We start from the raw sequence: 19,677 nt of genomic DNA, 5'->3' as shown, positions 1-19,677 counted from the left end.
GTGTGTCTTGTTTCGTATGCATTGTATCAAGGAATGCTGCATGGCGCGTAAGGGCACTATGCAATCTTACACAGTAACAAAAGGGATTTTAAAGAACAGATGTAAAAGCCAAAAAAATAAGATGAGGTAGCTGCAGCAATATTTGTAGTTCCTGACATATTTCAAGACTTAGGGCTTCTCCACACAGAGGCTTTTTATCCTGCGATTTTACTGGGGCTTTTCCTTCCAGATTCTTTGCAAGATTAAGATCGGCCCTTTACATGTGCCTCCCTTTAGCTGTGAGTTCTATGTTTCATTATACAGCCACCAGATGGTGCTGTTATAGCACCACTTCCTCTTTACAGGGACAAATTCAAACCACTTCTTTTTATAACCTCATTATTTCTGTTTCAAATTAAGCCATGGGAATGGTCATAAACCATGGGAGAGGCACTGGAGGTTGAGGATGTCATGTAAACGACCCACAAATCTCAATCGCAGGATAAAAGCCCCATGTGGAGAAGCCCTTACTCTTCATCAAGGTCAATTGTTATTTCACCCCAAACTTCCGAGTGATGCTTAGAATATCTTGCTTTTAACTCCCTCATGGAAGACCTAAGCATCATTTGCAAGCTTTAGATGAAATAAAGTATTGCCCTTGAAAAAGAAATATTTTCAAAATGCATCGGGAATTAGAAACATTGGTGCTGCTGCTGGTGCCCTCAACCACCCCTATGAGTGAGGCTTGGCTCAGACCTAGTAGACTTCAGTGCTGGGCAGGATGTGAACTCGTCTCTTCTCCCACCTCCCAGCCCTTCTCCAAGCCTGCTACTGCTCTATTTATTTTCTTTGATTTGTACCCCACCTCTCTACCAAGAAAAATGGTACCGAAGGTGACTTCCAATCATAAATAAAACTTGATTAAAAGAAGATTAAAAATGCATTAAGACACAACTAAAAACATAACAGTAACATAATAAAACAGCATCCCGTGCCACAGGCTTGCTTATAAACCAAAGTCCTGCTTGTATAAAAAGGTCTTTGCCTGCCAGTGGAAGGTGAGCAGATTTTTACACTGGAGTTGCCACTTGTTCACTCTGAATGTGTTTTTAAATTTATTACATTTATATCCTGCCTTTTTTCCTCTTGCAAGGAACTCAAGGTGGTTTATTTTATTTACAATATTTATATACTGCTCCAGATCAAAGATTTCAGAGTGGTGAGCAATGAGATAAAAGAATAAAACCTCATAATTAAAACATTTTGAAAGAACAGATTCTGAACTTAATAAACCACAGCTGGTCAGGGAAGGCCTCTCGAAATAACAGTGTCTTCAGGAGGTGATGAAAGCAACACAACGTTGGTTTCTGTCTGACCTCCAAAGGCAGGGAGTTCCACAGGAAGAGAGCCAACACACTGAAGGCTCTTTTCCTGGTGGACTCCAACTGGGCCATAGGTCCTCTTCATTTTATCCTCAGAACTACCAAGTGAAGTAGGTTAGGCTGAGAGTTGGTGACTGGCCCCAAACCACCCAGTGAGCTTCATGGCTGAGTGGGGACTAGAACCGCGAGTCCCAGTCCAACGATCTAACCACTATGCTGTTCTGGCTCTCAAGAGTTCTGTGTTGATGCACACCACCTGTTTGCGCCTCTTTGGCTCTTCCTGCTAGCACAAGCTGCTAAACAAATCAGAAATGTTTGAACCTGAGATCCTGGCTTGTTAGTTTTATAGGATTTATAAGCCAAGAACAAACCTTAGTTTAAAATCCTGACTTATAAAGAGAACAACAAGCCAGGATTCCAGGTTTGGAAAGCACGCTAAACTGGCCTTCCCCAACCTGGTGCTCTTCAGAAGTTTTGCACTACAGCTCTGATCAGCCCCAGCCAGCATAGCCAATGGTTAAGGCTGATGGGAGTTGTAGTCCAAAACATCTGGAGGGCACTACATTCTGGAAGGTTGAACTAAACAATTTCTTGTTGTTTATCCTCTCATGGGAGGAGCTAAGCTGTGTGGACGGGAACCAGGATGGAAAACAGACTGTGTGGATGGAAAACAGGATCCCCCCAAAACCTAGTGTACTATTCTGTGTGAATGTAGCCAGTGTCAACAGTATTAGGCTAGATAGGGTAATGGCCTGATTTGGTATACAGCTGCTTATATTTTTACACCACACTGGCTCTCAGGATTTAATATGAGTATGTGTTCTCTTGAGTTTGGGCACAGCTGGTCGCAATATCATCCGACCTCCAAAGGAATATGGGCAAAGAGAAATCATGTGACTCTCCTTGTCAGGGCTGCCCCAAGACATCTTGCTGCCTGAAGCAGAGCAGCATATGGTGCCCCTGCCACCCAAATCAAGGTGCCTGGTATCCAAAGCAGTCAAGTTATTTTGGTAAACGAGGCAGAAAATCCCATAAGCACCTCTCCCCATGCCTGGCAGTAGAAATACAATAATAATGAAGTAAATCATTAAGACTTTGCTGGCCTTTTATGACACCCCAGATATGCTGCCTGAGGCGACTGCCTCACTCTGTCCTATGGTAGGGCTGGCCCTGCTTCTTGTTAAGAGCTGGAGGTAGGGAAAGAACTGGAAACCACACTCCCTTCCACTTAGCGTGTGTTTTGGTCTCACTGCCACTGGGCATTTTCAGCTAAGAATATGTGTCCTGTTCTCCTGCAGGAGGCAGAGGAAGCTCCTTTATACTGAGTATAAAGATGGACCCTTGGTCCATCTAGCCCAGTATTGTCAACACTGTTAGTGGCTCTCCAGGGTTTCAGGCAGGATTTTTCCAGCCCTACCTGGAGATGCCAGGGATTGTACCTGGCACCTTCTGCATGCAAAGCTTGTGCTCTGCCACTGAGCTATGCCCCTACAGAAATCCAGTGGGACACAAGGATCTTGCCTCAAGGGAGGTTTTCTGGAAAATACCGCAGGATCCTGCTGTACTAATAAGTGAAACATGGATGGAGTGACTAAATTAACAACTGGGCCTTTTAACGGCACTTGTAGGGCCAGCAACGGAGGGATTAGAAACCAGAATTTATTTTATTATATTCTGCTGTTCTTTGGGAAAGCCCAGATCGGCTTATAAGTATGTTCTCCTTCACAGTAAAAGGACATCACATGTAGGCCACACCAGTCATATAGGGAAGCATTGGCTGGGGACTGTGTCATTTTTAGAAGGCTGGGGTGGCATGGCTCGTATGGGAATGAGCTATCACACCCATGCGATGCCCCAGACAGAGCAGTCATTTCACCTGTCAGCTCAAGCCTGCTATTTTCCAACAGTGCACATCAAGTGTGGGGCAGTGAAATGAGAGGAAGCGCTTGAGTGTGTCAAGTGGCCCTACGGCAGAGCAAAACAAATGGGAGGATGAGGCCACAGAACAGAATGGATGTATAATGAACCATGTTTGGGGGGTTATGTTTAGATGGGTAGGGAAGAAGATTGCATGAAGTACGGGAAGGAGTGTGGAGAAGATAAACGAGTACGGAATATTAAGGTAAGTAGGAGTGGGGAATGCATGGAAGCACAGAATGACAGGGTGAGGGGGGAATTCTGTCGACAACTGGAAGAGGGTAGAGGGGATTAGCAGGGTGAGAACACTGGGCAGATATGTTCTCTGTAGCAGCAGCATTTTGCAGTAAGATTTCCAGGAAGTCTTCAAAGGCAGTCCCATGCATAATACAATGCAGGAGTCTAACCTAGAGTAACCTGCCGCCCTCCAAAACTGCTGGACTACAACCCCCAACATTCCTAGAGCAGCATGGCCATTGGTTTTCTGAGTCCCAGTTTAACAATTGCAACGACAAAAAAATCACACAGACACACACACTATACCCATTATATTGGTGAAATGAAGCTTGGGATAACGAGGAGTGGATTTTTGTGTGGAAGAGCTGTGAACGCCATTCAGTGCTGGTACTGAACACCAATTGTTGGGCTCAGGATTTTAATTTTTTTTAAAGAGTATGTCTTTTGCATCAGACTCTGGTTAGTGGACCTTGATGTTCTAGTAAAAATAGATCCCACAAGCTGGAATTCTGCCCACCCCTGCAGTAGAATACTGCTTCAGATCTCTCTACTGGTAAAAAGGTTAAGAGATTTACTTGTAGTGCAAGATTAAAAGATCGAAGGGAAGGGCCTGGACTATCTATTGCAGCCTTCCTCAACCTGGTATCTGAAGTCACCAGATCTCCTCCCAATATGGCGTCGTCATCCTCCCTTACTTGAGATTAAGTCCCATTGAGCTTTGTAGAGCTTGATTCCGAAGGGAGGATTTGGGTGTCAGCGGAAACTGACCCCACAGTTTCTTGATGATCACTGGATCCTTGAAATAAGCCAAGCAGAAGGGACAATTTGCTTCAGGGTGGAAACTTCACTGGGGCAGCCTTAGCTGCAGTCACGGCTCAAGTGCTACCTACGGGTTGCGTCCAGTGTTTAGTCATACTAACGTCGAATATTCACCCACTGAAATAAATGGGGCATAAGTTTTGTTGTTCAGTCGTGTCTGACTCTTCGTCACCCCATGGACCATAGCACGCCAGGCCTTCCTGTCCTGCGCTCTCTCCTGGAGCGTGCTCAAGTTCATATTCATTGCATCGGTGATGCTATCTAGCCATCTCATCCTCTGCCGTCCCCTTCTCCTTTTGCCTTCAGTCTTTCCCAGCATCAGGGTCTTTTCAAGGGAGTTTTCTCTTCGCATTAGGTGGCCGAAATATTTGAGCTTCAGCTTCACTATCTGTCCTTCCAATGAGCACTCAGGGTTGATTTCCTTTAGGACTGACTGATTGGACCTCTTTGCAGTCCAGGGGACTCGTAAGAGTCTTCTCCAGCACCACAGTTCGAGGGGCATAAGTTAGTCCCCCTTTATTTCAATGGGTCTACTCCAAGTAGGATTAACATTGGATACAACCCGATGCCCGCTGCATTCCTAGGATTTGCAATTGGATCACACCCCCGAAATCACTCAGGGACACCGCGCACGTGCAGCTTTCCCCACCCTACTTCCTCCAATGGGCAAGAGCTTCCCAACCCGGGCGAAAAGAAAGGCAAGACTCCATTGGACGCAGGTGTTTCCGATCTGAATGGCCGCCCCCAGTCCGGGACAGGGGAATGGAACGCGGAGCCAAAGGGACGACAATTCCCAGAGGCGGAGCTGTGCAGCGGCGAGCGAAGTAGGTAAGGACAGGTGGAGCGGAGGCTTTCGGGAACTGTAGTTCAACGAAGGCAGGCTTTAGCTCCAATAAAAGGGAGGCTGGTTGTGGCGGGGTTGTGGTTTTGGTTTTGCCTGGTAACTTTTTGTTTTTTCTGTTGCGGCTGCTGCAGGTGCTGTTGTATCTGTACGGGGCAATCCCGTTACTGATTCCCGCGTTGTACCAGCCGACGACTGCACGTCCGTCCAGTCATCTCTTTCTCGAATCCTGCTTTGTGAGGCAAGGTCTGAGCGGGGTCTGCAGTCTTCCCTCTTCTTCCTGATCCGGGGTTATTGTCTCTAATAGGTAAATGGTCAAGTTTCGTGCGGAGTGTCCAGGGCTTAATTCAAGCCATGCCCATGGTGCAGTCCTGAAAGCTGGTTTTCTTCCTGGGATTCTGCCCCGGTTCTTACTATGACTTTAAAAAAATGCAGTGCAATGCAATCAATGCATATGACACAGCCAGTCCCAGGGGTAGACAACCCAGTCTCCTTCAGACTTTTTTTGGGGGGGTTACAACTCCCATTTCTGGGAGAGAGCGCAGGACAGGAAGGCCTGGCGTGCTATGGTCCATGGGGTCACAAAGAGTCGGACATGACTGAACGACTGAACAACAACAACTCCCATCATCCCTGAAACCTGGCTGTGTTGGCTGGGGCTGATGGGAGCTGTAGTCTGAAACATCTGGTGGGCACCAACTGGTGCATTCCAGATGTGTTGGACTCCGACTTCTTTCATCCCTAGCTAATGTGGTCACCAGCTTGGAGAACAGTGATGGAGAAAGTCTTCTGGCATGCGTAGCCCGTGTGTGTGTGTGTGATACACGCACTATAGTTGTTAACCAACATTTTAAGGGCATTTGGCCACTAATCATAGCGAATTAACACCCATCTGAATCTAAATATTTAGGACTATAACAACTCCCAAGTAGTTCCACTTTGTTCTGGGTGCTACTGATGCAAATGGTGCAATCCTATGCATGTTTAGACAGAAAAAAGTCCTATAGCTCCCAGCATTCCTGAGCCGACCATGCTCGGCTGGGGAATGCTGGGAGTTTTAGGATATTTTTCTGTCTAAACATGCATAGGATTGCTCCCAAAACTCCTCTCCTCCCCCTCAGACCCCCTCTCACTTACTTTGTCTTCTGTCCCTCCTTTGGTAGGAGTTGTTTTCCTCCTTGTGGTTGATACTCAGCTCAGTTTCTTGGGTCTCTCCAGGGCTTGTGCTGAAGGTCCTTTTGTTATGCTAAGTCTCATCCTGGAAGATGGTCATGAATTAGTCCTGAACCAACGAACCAGTGTGTCTCTGTGTGTTTCCTACCATGCAGAAACCACATTCTAGATGCATGTATTTTAGTCAGATAGCTATGGCAAAGCTTCCTGGTTCATTCTGTTGCCTTGCTGATGCATAAGGCTAATGTCACACTCTGTCTAGCATGAAGGCGTGGTCAATGGTGATAAGAGATGAGGTCTTCCCAGCGGCTGCATCGATACTGTGGCAGCACCTTGCCCTGTGAGGTGCAGTGGCCCTCTCTCTGGATGTCTTTCACCAGTTGGTGAAGACATCTTTGTTCCAGGAGGCATTTGCCTGTGAAATATTTTTTTAAAAGATGGTTTTAATCCACTCTTCCCCAACCAGGTGCCCTCCAAATGTGTTGGACTACAACTTCCATCACCCACAGAGGGTGCTGTTACACTCATGCCCTGCTTGTGGGTTCCTGGTCACTGGTTGGCTACTGTGTAAACAATGCTGGACTAGATGGACCCTTGGTCTGATCCAGCACGGCTCTTCTTATGGTGTTAAGTTCTTATGTTCACAGCTGACGTGGTCAGGCTGTTTTAATTTATGGTTCTTGCCTCTATTTTTTTTTTACTGTATGTTTGTTTAAAAAAGAATGTATGGTTTTATATTGTGGTTCTAAGCTACTCTTGAGTGGTGCATGGGTACCAGAAGGGTAGGATATGAATTTCTATATAAAACAAAATTTCCAAATTCTAGCATGGTCTCTCTTCACATGCTGAGCAGAATCCAACTAAAGTCCTACTTAGAGAAGACCTGTTGAAATGAATGGGACTTAAGTTACTCATGACTAAGGTTCCATTCATTTCAATGGGTCTACTCTAAGTAGGACTTTAGTTGGATTCTATCTACGGTCTCTCTACACACAGCGCTCCTGACATCATGATATTATGGAGACTGAGCTCTACTGTGTGAATTCAAAGATACCATTCCCCTCTCTCTCGTCTCTCCCTGCCCCCAAGACTAGTGCCCATCAGTTCCAGAAACAGGTGTTTCCTCTAATCTCTGTGGAAATCCTGTGGAGAAGCAAAGCGAAATCCAAGTTTTTTCAGTTCTTGTGTTTGAGCCATGGCAACTGAGAGCCCCAAGAAGAAGCTACTGTTGGAAGCAACATGCTCCATTTGCTTGGAGTACTTTGCTGATCCAGTAACTCTCAACTGTGGGCACATTTTCTGCCACGACTGCATCGTGAAGAGCTGGAAGGAGTCTCCCGCACATGCTGCCTGCCCTCAGTGCAAGGAGGCGCTTCCTCAGCTGAGCTTCAAACGAAACCGGCAACTGGACAATGTTGTTAGATTACTCAAACAGCTGAGCGAACAGGCCGGCGGAGGCAAAGTCTGTGAGATGCACCAGGGGTGCTCCAAACTCTTCTGTAAGAATGACCAGGCCTTCGTCTGCTCAGTATGCGACCGATCCAAGGAGCACCAGACTCACAACATTGTTCCTGTAGAGAATGCTGCCCAAGAGTTTAAGGTGGGAACTCTCTTATCTATGGGGCTGGTGAACAATTGGCACATACGTTGAGGGAAAAAAAAAAAAAAAAGCAAGAGGTGACAGGTGGAAGAGGTTGTGGAAGGGTATTTACCGGGGAGTGGGGAAGCAAGGTTGAGAGAGAGACTGGAAATTGGAAATTGAGGGGAAAGGGTTGCTGAGGCTGTCTCATTTGGTTGAAATGGTGTGTCCTGCTTCTGCACCTGAATATTCTCAAGATGGAGCTCATTTGATCTGGCAAATTGGGCAGAAAGGTGGCAAACTTGCGTTTTCCCTCCTTTTCTTCCTCCTCCTTACCTCATATTAGTTGGATGAAGACTTGGAGGGTTTTGGATGGGTACACACCACACACACAAACCAATGAGAGGAAAGGCTCAAGCAAATTATTCAACTTGCCCTTCTCTCCCCTTACAGTCTATATCGTATTGTGTGTTAATCCTGTAATCCTAATTGGCTATGGTGGTAGGGAATGTTGATGTTATATTTATATCCTGCCTTTTCCCCAATACTGGGACTCAAGGAGGCTTTACAGCATTAAAAACGTATGCAGTTAAAGTATATAAATAGAAATATACAAAAGTTAAAAGTGTAATTAAATCATCAATAATAATAAAATTGTATAAACATCAATTTTAAAAGATCAACAATATAAACCATAGTATCAATCAGTGTTCATGTACATTTCATCCATTTGGGGAAAAGAGTGCTGTTTGCAGTCCGGTTTCTGTGAGAGAAGGGAAAGTTGCCTCATGCAAATCCTCGGGGAAGGAGAAGCTTTCTGTAGCTGGCTGAGGAAGGTGAACAGGACCCAGGAGGTAGGGAAGTTAAGCATTAAGGTGGTTGAAGGAAGGGTGCTGAATAGGCTATGGATTGAGAAATAACCTGTGTGGGTGGGGTGAAGGAGAAGGAGGCTTGAAGGAAAGGGCAGAGGAATGAAAACTGAGGCATCTTCACACATTGACCTGGTTTATGACACAGCCCATTGTGGGTTAATTTACCTGAGAGGGGCTGTGGTGCATACTGTCCACCATTATGAATATGCATCCCCCAGCTGGGGGTTCCTGTGGCTTGTTGTGGCATCTGAACCTGGGAGGTAGGAGTTAGTTGTGGGTTAAACAGCCCTCACATAACCCTAAAACAGACCATGGGCTATGCGAGAGTTGTTTAACCCCCAAATAACCCCTCCCTCCTGGGTTTGGATGACATGACAAGCCATGGCAACCCCCACTTAGGTGTTGCTTGTTCATAATGGTAGACTGCAAACACCGCAGCCCTCCTGGGTAAATTAACCCACAATGGGCTGTCATGTTGTGCAAACTGGCCCATTGACTTGAGCTGACCACCCAGTTCTCTGGCTGCAGATATCCTATTTCTAATACTTTCCTGAAAAGCCTGTATTTTCCTTTCAGGATCTCTTTCGTTGTTGCCTGGAGGTTCTGAGGAAGGAGAAAGGAGAGATTCTGGAGCACTGTGAGGGCATGGAACAGGAGTGTCAAGGCCTACTTGTAGGTGTAACTTAACTTTGGGAGTGGACAATTAATAACTAATTTTAGATAAGAATGTGAAATGTAAAATGCTGTGTTCCTTAGAATGCCTGTTTGGAATGACTCATTCTTTCACATGAAGGTCCATAAAAGCATTAAGGATAGGCTACTGGAAACCTTTCAGAAATCCTTGGAATATTGTGTACCGTTCTGGCTGCTGCAACTAAAAAAGAATATTGCTGAGTTGGAAAAAATGCAGAAAAGGGCAACTAAGGGGGTAATCCTATGCATGTTTAGACAGAAAAAAGACTACAACTTCCAGCATGCCCCAGCTTAAAATGGTCAAGGGGCTGCAGGAACTCCCCTGTGAGGAAAGGTTACAACATGGGATTATTTAGCTTGGAGAAAAGGCGAGTGAGGGGAGACATGATAGAAGTGTACAAAATTATGTATCATGTGGAGAAAGCAGATAAGGAAACATTTTTCTCCCTCATAGTACTAGAACCTGGGGTCATGCCATGAAGCTGATTGGTGGGAGGTTCAGGACAGATGGAAGGGAGGACTTCTTCACACAGCACAGAGTTAAACGATAGAATTTGCTTCCACACGATATAGTGATGGCCGCCAATTTAGATGGCTTTAAAAGGGGATAAGATAAATTCATGGAGGATAAAACTTTCAGTGGTTATTAGTGCTGATGGTTATATGATGTCTCCAGTATCAGAGCTCACATGCCTCTGAATTACCAGTTGCTGGGGAACATGAGCAGGCGAGGGTGCTGATGGGCCTTGGTCTGATCCAGCATGGCTCTTCTTATGTTTCTTCCCTTGCTGAATGCAAGAAGTGGTCTGTGTGAAATGTTGGGGTTAAAATAAATGCAAGAAATGCACGGTAGCTTGTAACAGCTCAACAAGATGTTCTGGGTAACTAGAGTGACAGATAGCTGCTGAACTCTGTCTTTTTCTCTGTCCTATCTATCTATACACACACACACACACACACACACACACACACGTGTATATATGGACAGTATGTATTTCAATAGAATTTAAGCATGACAAATCTGGAGTGAGCAAGCCTGTCTCCTAAAGTGGGTGCACAACAATAATGGTGTGCTGTTGTCCAATGAAAGAACCAAGCACCCCAAAAATGGGGGAGCTCCTCATTATGCGACACGCAACCAGGAACACATTGGGCTCCACCTGTGTTCCGTGACCCACAGTTTGAAAAATCCTGATCTAGGCAAATGCATGACAAGATGTTGCCATACAGACAATTGCCCTGATCCAGCACCTGAAAGCCACTGAGGTGAGGGCAGAGCAACCTGTAGCAATGTAAAGGTGGGGATCCTGTGACCATCCAGATGTTGTTGGACTCCAGCTCCCATCAGCCCCAGCCAGCGTTTGGGGAGGATGGGATTTATAGCCCAACAACATCTGGAGGGCCACGTTTTCCCCACCCCTGATGCAGTGGAGACGGGTGGCTCCGACATCAGTGGGGCCGTGAATCCGCTCTGGGTTTCAGTCAGAACCAGTCAGAACTCTAAAGGAGTTATCCAAGGTGTTTCTGACTGAAACCCGGAGCGGATTCACGGCCCCACTGACATTGGAGCCACCAGCCTCCACTCCCCTGATGTAATGCAGTGATGTCACACCAGACGAAATGCGCAGCATCCAACACTGCTGCTCCACTTGCGTTATTGACCGAGCGTTAGCATAAGCTGGCACACCGAGTTTTCTGAGGAAACCTTTGGTCCCAGCTTACTCTGTTGCTGTACTGCTAGAGGTCGCTTACGCTAGTGGTATGTCAGTAGCACAAGTGGAGTGGCAGTGCTGGAAGTTGCCCTGGTTCCCTTGACACCGTGAAGTGGGGTGAGGAAATTCAGTGAGTTGTAGCAGTGTCATGCGTTCTGTGATGTCTGAATCCAGCAAGAGTTGAAAAGTTCCTTGGGAGAGGCATTGTTCTGCATGGTGTATGTGTTCATTTATTTCTGTCCTGCTGCCTTGTCTAAAGCAGTGCTCAAAACCTCTTTTCCAGAGGTGAAAGGGTGTAGCCATAGGCCCCTCTCCCAAACATCCAAGGAGGATGCGGGTGGGGGACCAAAAATACTTCGTCTCCAGCCAAAGAGCATTGGCGTGGTATAGTGGGTGCGAGAAACGAGTTGTTCCCCTCCCCCACAATTCAAATTTCACCTCTGTTCTAAATTTGTTGGGCTTCCTTTAGGCAAGTCACTGTTTGTTTAGCATAAACCCCTGCTCTGGAATATTGGGACAATAATAGTGGCCTACCTTGCAAAGTTGTAAGGATTACAAAAGAGAATGGTCGTGAAGCGCTGTGGACATTCCAGTTGTCCTTGTAAAGGTTAGGTGGTGGTTTTTGTTGATGGAAAAAATGCCCTTCCCGTACATCTCACGTTTTGACTTTGCAGCGACTGACTCAGTTCCTGTCTTTACGTGTTTGTACCCTTTTTCCATCGGCTTGTCACAGGAGCAAATGGAAAGGGAGAAGGTAACCATAGAGACCGAGTTCCACAAACTGCACCGTTATCTGAATGATCAAGAGGACCTTCTGCTGGCCAAGATGGAGGAGATGGAGGAGGAGATTATGGGGAAGAGGAATGAGTACATGGACAGGATCTCCCAGGAGCTCACCTCTCTTGAGGATATCATCTGGGAGCTGGAGGAGAAGTGTCAGCAGCCAGCGAGTGAACTCCTGCAGGTAGGGAGACTGGAGCATAAATAGCCAAGAATCTTTAGAGCCAGCCCTACCATTAGGCAGAGTGAGGCGGCTACGGGGGGAGTGTGGGAGGGGGAAAGCAAGGTGTTGGAGGACACAGTTATGTGTGCCAGGTGACTTGTCCTGCACCCCCGAGCTAGCCTTCTGCCCTCTGGTGTTGTGGAGGAAGCTGTCCTAGCACCATTGTTGAAATAAGAATCAACTTTACATGGAATGGGGAGGTGCCATCTTTGTCCTTTGCCTCAGACAAATTCATGGAGAATAAAGCCATCAATGGTTACTAGTCACCATGGTGATATGCTACCTCCAGTGGCGGAGGCAGTATGCCTATGTACACCGGTTGCTGGGGAACATGGGCAGGAGAGTGCTGTTGCTCTCATGTCCTATTCGTGGGTTTTCCGTGGGCAGCTGGTTGGCCACTGTGAACAGAGTGCTGGACTAGATAGACCCTTGGTCTGATCTAGGACAGCTCTTATGTTCTTTCTAGAAGGCAAGTCATATTTCAACCAAAAATACACTTATACCTCCCTCCAACAGACAATATATTAAGCTTTTTGGAAATGCCATTAAAAGAGACAAGGTCACCCTGGAAAAGAAGCAGAAAATGTAGCTGCAACCAATTTATACAACAATACAAAGAGTCACCATACCCTCAACCCCCTCATGTCAAGCCTGCCCTCTCACCACAGGTTAACGCTGCGGAGGAAAATGGGAGGCAGCCCGCACTATTTTCATGGCCAATACCACCTCTGGCAGTGATTGTGACTTTATAGCATGCTCACAAAGCACTGATGACACATTTCCTCCAGGTTTTGGGGCAGGCACAGTAGACTCAGCCACTTACCAGGCATGGTGTTCCAGGCAGGTCTACTTGAGAGTTGGCTGGTCTCAAGAATAAAGAGAAGGTCGGGGTAGGGGGAGATGGTACTCCCTTACCCCACTGTGGGAAGTGAGGTCATCGGGAGGTTTGGGCTGAGATACCATCAGCTGGACACAAGGTGGCCAGAGGCCCCCATTATCCAGAATGTGAGGGGTGTCTATAGAATGGTCTGTGGCAGACACTGGCCTGGCTCTCCTGCCAGCTGATTTACATAATTACCCTCATTGGGCCCGGCTTTTTGTGTCATCTGAACTCTGCGAGGGTGGTTTGTTGGGGTGGTTAGCAGAATACCCAGAACCTATGGACTATTGTAGGGTTGTGGGGTGGTTTGTTAACCAACTCAACCAGCCAACTTCACTGGTTTCGAATGACATGAGAGGGGGGTTTGAATTGGTAACTTTGCTCCCATGGGCCAAGCCGTAGTGGGCTGCAGTGATTGTGGAAGCAGGTCACTGAGTTTCCCCTCTCTCTCCCTCTCCCTCCCTCCTTCTTTCTCTTCTAGGATGCTGGAATCACCTTGCAGAGGTAAGTGAGCCCTACAACATACTAATCCTGGACAGAAAAATACAGTCCTTGTCCCAACACCAGATAGGGCATGCAGTGCCCGGGGCATGCAAGAGGTTTGCCCCCACCCCTCAGCGATTTCTCCCACAGTTGTTTTTTCTGCTCTCCCTATTCGCCTGTGGAGCAGGGGGAAAGGGCTGTAATTTGCAAGGGGAGGGAGGGCTGAGAAGAGTAACTGATCCCTTCACATCTGCATACAACAAACTGAGGTACGAGGAAACGAAACGTAACCCGAGACCAGCCTTCCCAACCTGAGGTCCTCCAGCTGTGTTGGGCCACAACCCCAATCATCCCCAGCTAGCACAGTCACTGGGTGTGCTGTCTGGGGATGATGGGAGTGGCAGTCCAACACTTCTGGTGGGCCTCAGGTTGGGGAAGGCTGCCCTTAGACAAACTCAGTCTCAGATGAACTGCTTTTGCCCCTTGTTCCTTTGGCATGCCTCTTTCTGGGAATTCTGGATTGCACGGATGATAGGTAAATGCTTTCTGTTTCTCTCCAGGTTTGTGATGAAGGAGATGTTTAGGAGTCCAGTGGTTTATCCTCCTGCGTTGAAATGGGACCTCTGGGAATTGTGTGATTTCAGCGCCGTTCTGGAGAGCAGTGCCAGACAACTGAAAGGTAACAGAGTGACTGTTGTGAAAAGGCTGCACTTATGCCAGGGCCAAATTTATTTAAAGGTGCAATCCTATGCATGATTAGACAGGAAAAAAAGTCCCGCAACTCCCAGCATTCCCCAGCCAGTCATGGCTGGCTGGGGAATGCTGGGAGTTGTGGGACTTTTTTTCTGTCTAAGCATGCATAGGAGTGTGTTTAAAGCACTTATTTTACCCTGCTCTTCAGCCAGAAAGGCTCCCAGTACATCTTACGTAAGATCAGTTAAAAACAGACAGTCTGTGCCACACGGGCTTACAGTCTAAAACAGGGGTGGGTAGAAAGCAGATCTCCAGATGTGCTGAACTCGGTCATGTTGGCAGGGGGCTTTTGGGAGTTGACGCCTAAAACATCTGGAGAGCTACCTTCTGCCCACCCCTGTTTTAGTCCCCTGGTCTAAAAGGCACAACAGATAAAAGAAGAGTTTTGAGTGCCTCTTGAGAAGCCTATTTCAGTTCTCTGTGGAAAGTGGTCAGGCCGCAATTGCTCTTGCAATGCTTATTTCAAAATTGTATTCTGCCTAATATTTCTCTGTCCCTTCCCTTCCGACTTTATATAAACAAGAATTAATAGGAATTACCACACCAATGTGCCACCTTCAGTGTCCTCTTGACAAGTGCCTGGTGGCATTGCAGGGACCTGCGTTGTTTCCTATAAAGAGGTAGGTTAGGAAACATGTCCAGGATGTGTGTATGTGGGGGCAGGATCTAGCCTCTCAAAGCACCCTCCCCTGGGCGTAGTTCTTGTGAACAGTTTAGGAAGTCGACCTGCTTCTGGGCTGTACCATTTCGGATTGAGGATGGGAGCTCCCATCCTCTTGTGCAGAGACGCCCAAGCACCCTCTCACAGAGGAGGTTGCTCTGATGCATTTGCATATGATTTCCTGCTCTGGCCTAGCCTCCCTTTCAGGACAGCGACATGTAAAAAGATGAACAGGCAGCACTGTGGGTGGGTCATTACTGTGGCACACACTGAAAAGGTTTGGCCTTGAGAGAGAAGAGTGTGCTGCCAAATTCAATTCAGGAGTATCCCTTGGGTTTTGGAAGACTGGGAAACTCTTTAGACAAGCCTTTGGCTCCTTCCAGACATAATGTTTACAGCGGAATTGCTTTGCCCCATTCACTTACACCTGATGGAGGGTCCACACGATGCAGTCATCCTCCTGTAACCCTCCTGTGTTTTTCCAGTGCTGCTTCTATCTATTTTTTCTTACTGCAGAAAACCCATCTCTGTGCTTCTATTCCACTCCTTCCCCCAATCTCTTTGCGGGTGTGGACAGGAAAATGTGGAAGGGAGGCAGGGTGGGAGGAGAGGTCCCTAAGGAAGGTAAACAGAGTGTTGGGGATGCCCTCCTTTCTCTCTTCTTTGCCAGGCATTTCCTGTTGCAGAGTTATTCCACATCCTGCAACACAGTTTTTCTCCTAAAGAGCGTTGTCTGCAAGTATCGATGAAGATAAAAAGACGTCTTTCAGCCCGAGGACTGAATTTAGTTTCAAAGAAGCTCTCAGAGATGGTGGGCAGGGTTGAAGGCAAAAGGGGTGAAGCTAAATGGGGTGGGGGGGCTAAAAGATAAAAAATCCCAGCAGAAAGAAATAACAGCACCCACCAGATTAAAAAACCTAATTTGGCAGAAAATCAATTTAGGTTTATTGAGTTGGGGAGCAATCCTATGGCCGCTAGTCAGTGGCTAGATGGCCATAGGATATCTGGTTTCCCGGGAACCAACCTTGGAGCCTGTGCTCCAAGGTCAGTTCCTGGAAAACCGACCTTCCCCTGCCTTCTGCACTGCCTTGCAGGCAGCGGAGAACAGCCCCACACCTTGCACTTGGAAGAGGAGTGCGAAACAGCCAAAACGGGGCGTTTTGGGGCAGGGAAGGTGGAAGTGCTGGTACGACACATCCTATCGGCTGTCTAGCTGCAAATGCAGGGCATGGGAAGCGTGGAGGGAACGATCCCCTCTGCTCTTCTCCTGCCCTGCATTGGATAGGCGGTTGCCTCTGAGTTCGGAGTCGGCCACCTATCCCCATAGGATTGCGCCCTTAGTTAGTTATTTGATGTGTACCCCGCCTTTCTACCAAGCAACATGTCTGCCTGAATAGAAATGAAGGTAGCCTGGCCTCCCTTGGCAGTGAGTTCCAAAGCCTGGGAGTGTAGCGACCAACAAGGCCCTGCCTCATGTTCCCATCAAGAGTGCTTCTAACAGTGGTGGGACCGAGATAAGGGCCTCTCCTGAGGATCCTAAAACCCAGGCTGGCTCCTTTGGGAGGATGTGGTCATTCAAATAATCTGGTTTCAAGCTGTGTTTGGTTGGAGCCTGGATGTCTTCTAAGCCCAACAGTCATCTCTACTTGTGAAATAATTTCAACATTCCCATTAGGAAAAGACAAATTTGAATCTGTGCCAGTCAATTGGAGTTTGCTCCCCAGCCATATTTCCAGTTCTACTTAATCCTACACTTGAAATATATAAAATAGATGGTATAATCAGAGAAACAAACATACTTTTAGAGAGAAAAAGCTCAATGATGTTAATCCTTGTTCCCTTTTCTTCCTCAGACACTATGAATTACGGACATCTGCTGCAAAAAGGTAAATTTCTGGGTCTGTGGAGGACTGAATCCATAGGGAGAGATGGGGCCTTGCCAGGAAGTCTCCCACTTGGGATTTCATTGGGGTTTAACAGTTTGAGCCTGTGACAGGGAACCACCACAAGAAGCTGGAAAGGACAGTGAAGGAGCAGTTCTATGTCTGTATTTGTTTGCCTTCTTTGGACCTAAACACAGCTCTCTAGGCCATGACACATCCAGTTGTACCCTGTGTTCACCAGTGGTGTAGTGGTAAATCTTGAAGTTCAGGAGCTCATGACAACCTCCATAGTCACAGCACTGCAAAAGGTCCCAGGTAGGGAGGTTGGAGAATATTGCATGATGTTCTTGTTATTATTTTTATTAATAACTAGCAAATGGACCTGGCTTTGCACAGGTTGGAATAGCCTCTATTTTGATACAGCGGAGCCTTAAAGCAAACTTACACAGCTCTCAGAGTTGGACACGTTGTGTCCGTCCCATCTGTGTGAAGCCAGATCTGTTGGTACCCCTAGGCACAGCCCCTGCCATGTTGCGCCCCTTTAAACTGCCGAGGGAGGGGTCTGTCCCCTCCATTCCCCTGAGGAGGGCTGCCCCACAGCAGGGGCAAGGGGCAGATGTGTAACTTAGTCCCTCTTCCTCCTAAACTCCAGTACCTTCAAATTGTGTGGAGTGCATAGCTACTTGCTGGTTAGCAAAGACTGCCCCCAGTGTGTGAAGATGTTCCTCCAGACTTCAACCACAAGGACATACTTTAATTGAAATTTATGTGTTTTAAAAACAAAACAACCCCAGGATGCATGCCCGGAGGGTCACTTTAGTATGTATGCCAAGTTTCTTTTGGCTAGGTTTCATGGTCTTGGCACTGTAGCATTGAAAGACAGACACACGCACCGTCTTTTGTTGTTATAGATAACAATAATGCAAATAATAACAAGGTGTCTTGGCTCAGCGTGTAGGTTACTGTCATCCCAGCTCTTCTGCTTACCACCATTTCTCCTCTCTCCTGCTTCTCACAGCAAAAGTGACTTTGGATCCGGACACGGCTCATTCCAAACTCATCCTGTCAGAAGACTGCAAAAGCTTGAGGTTGGGAGACAAAGCCCTGGATCTGGTTGACAGCCGCAAGAGATTTGACCAGTGCCTCTTTGTGCTGGGGCGTGAGGCATTCACGGCAGGCCGCCATTACTGGGAAGTCATTGTAGGGAGCGAGGATGGCTGGGGCCTGGGCGTGGCCAGCAGTTCTGTGAGGAGAAAGGGCATTGTCTCCTTAAGCCCTGCAGAAGGCATCTGGGCTGTGGCAAAATGGGGGGATTGGTGTGCGGTTCTCATCCCCCCACATTTCCCTTCGCTGCCCGTGGGTTGGGAGCTCAAGAGGGTCCGGGTGTGTCTGAACTATGATGGCAGGCAGCTGGCTTTTTTTGATGCTGACAGAGGGATCTTGCTTTATGCATTCTCAGGCACCTCCTTTTCCAGAGAGCCCCTTCACCCCTTCTTCTGGCTTCAAAGAAAAGCTCAGCTCACTCTCTCTCCTTGAGGCAGTCAAATCTACCTCACAGGCCTTTGCTGGCAAAAGGTCTCCTGCCTCTGTGACCCTCATTCCTAGTTTCCATGGCCTTCTTTCCCCTTCTTTTCCATGGAATTGCTGCTACTTAGAGAATATGCTGTGACATTTGCAGGCCAAATGTCTACGTATACGGTGGCCATTTAGTTGTTGGTTAAAGGAGCCCCTCAGCAAATGAGGAGCCTCCTTTGGAAGTCCCTGTAAGAGGGAGGATGGGCCCTGATAAGGGCTTAACCCATCGCTTCCCCTCTTGTAATCCAGAGGACATTACTGGGACCCTCCGATTTACATAGCTGTTCTGTAACACAGACTTCCCCAACCTGGTGCCCTCCAGATCAGGTGGACTTCAACTCCACTTTAAGCCTCAGCCAGCATAGCCAGGAATCTTGGGAACTGCAGTCCAAAACAGCTGGAGAGCACCAAATTGGGTAAGGTGGCCATAACACAATCTATAGCACGTGGCTAAGCAGATGTGGATGATGCATCTTAAAGAAGGGCTCGTCTGCTGTTTTTGAATCAGGTATATGAATATGTTTTGGACAATCCCCCCTCCCCCCCAATGTGTTGAGATCTATTAAACGTTTCTCTTCTACTTTCACTGTTTTTGCATCATGTATATGAACATGTACTGGACAGTTTTTAATGCGCTAAGATGTATTAAATGTTTGCCTTCCTCTTGCTCTTGTGTGTTCTCTTCAGGCTCAAAAGCAAACAGCCCACAAACTTTCTCTGTCCTTGTTAATTCCTCCAGAGAATGTTTGGTGGCTTACAAAGGTGCTATCGCCTCATATCCTTGTAATAATAACTACTGATCTGGGGGTTTGATTCTACCAGATCCCAGTCATCAATAAAATTCTTTTGATTACCAAGAAGAAGCAAGCTGCTTGTACAAAAAGATGAGTTTATTGACAGAAAAGGGACGTAGAATAGAAATGACTGCAGGATTAGCAGGCCTCCAACACAACAGTTCTTTATTTCAGCACACATAGAAGTGACAACTTAGCAGAAGCTCCGCCTGCTGTTACTCCCAGCTCTACAGGAGCTGCCGAGGTTCAAAACAATAACTAAGCCACAGTACCCCCCCCCCCAGATACATAACATTCCTCCCCGCTTAGCTATCATAGTCTTCCAACTAACAAGGAGGTACCCTTTCACGGCATGGTCTCTTTACTCGACTAGTAGGTGTAGCTTGCTCAGATGACTTCCATTCAGTAACTGCTGCAGGTAAAGAAGGAGCATTGCTCCCG

The 19,677-nt window shown here is 47.1% G+C and overlaps 1 protein-coding gene across 2 annotated transcripts; it reads left to right on the top strand.

Annotated features, from left to right (window-relative positions):
* Positions 1–4,827: 4,827 nt before the first annotated feature.
* On the top strand, positions 4,828–19,296 carry LOC146355547 (zinc finger protein RFP-like). Of its 2 annotated transcripts, XM_084840970.1 has the most exons (9): positions 4,828–5,162; positions 5,310–5,482; positions 7,438–7,948; positions 9,376–9,471; positions 11,938–12,168; positions 13,569–13,591; positions 14,131–14,249; positions 16,838–16,870; positions 17,886–19,103. In XM_084840970.1, exons 3-9 carry the CDS (start codon positions 7,544–7,546, stop codon positions 18,401–18,403), a joined length of 1,425 nt encoding a protein of 474 aa, XP_084697096.1. In that variant the 5' UTR covers positions 4,828–5,162; positions 5,310–5,482; positions 7,438–7,543; the 3' UTR covers positions 18,404–19,103. The 2 variants fall into 2 exon arrangements, with proteins under 2 accessions (XP_084697096.1, XP_084697095.1); XM_084840969.1 differs by lacking the exon at positions 4,828–5,162 and having other exon boundaries at positions 5,226–5,482; positions 17,886–19,296.
* The last annotated feature ends 381 nt before the right edge of the window (positions 19,297–19,677 follow it).

Source organism: Heloderma suspectum, chromosome 2 (genome assembly GCF_057233095.1).
Source record: "Heloderma suspectum isolate Gila_16-S chromosome 2, 16-S_ref, whole genome shotgun sequence".
Taxonomy (NCBI): Eukaryota; Metazoa; Chordata; class Lepidosauria; order Squamata; family Helodermatidae; genus Heloderma; species Heloderma suspectum.
The sequence above is the reverse complement of the archived record's forward strand: the minus strand, read 5'-3'. Positions and strand labels throughout refer to the sequence as shown.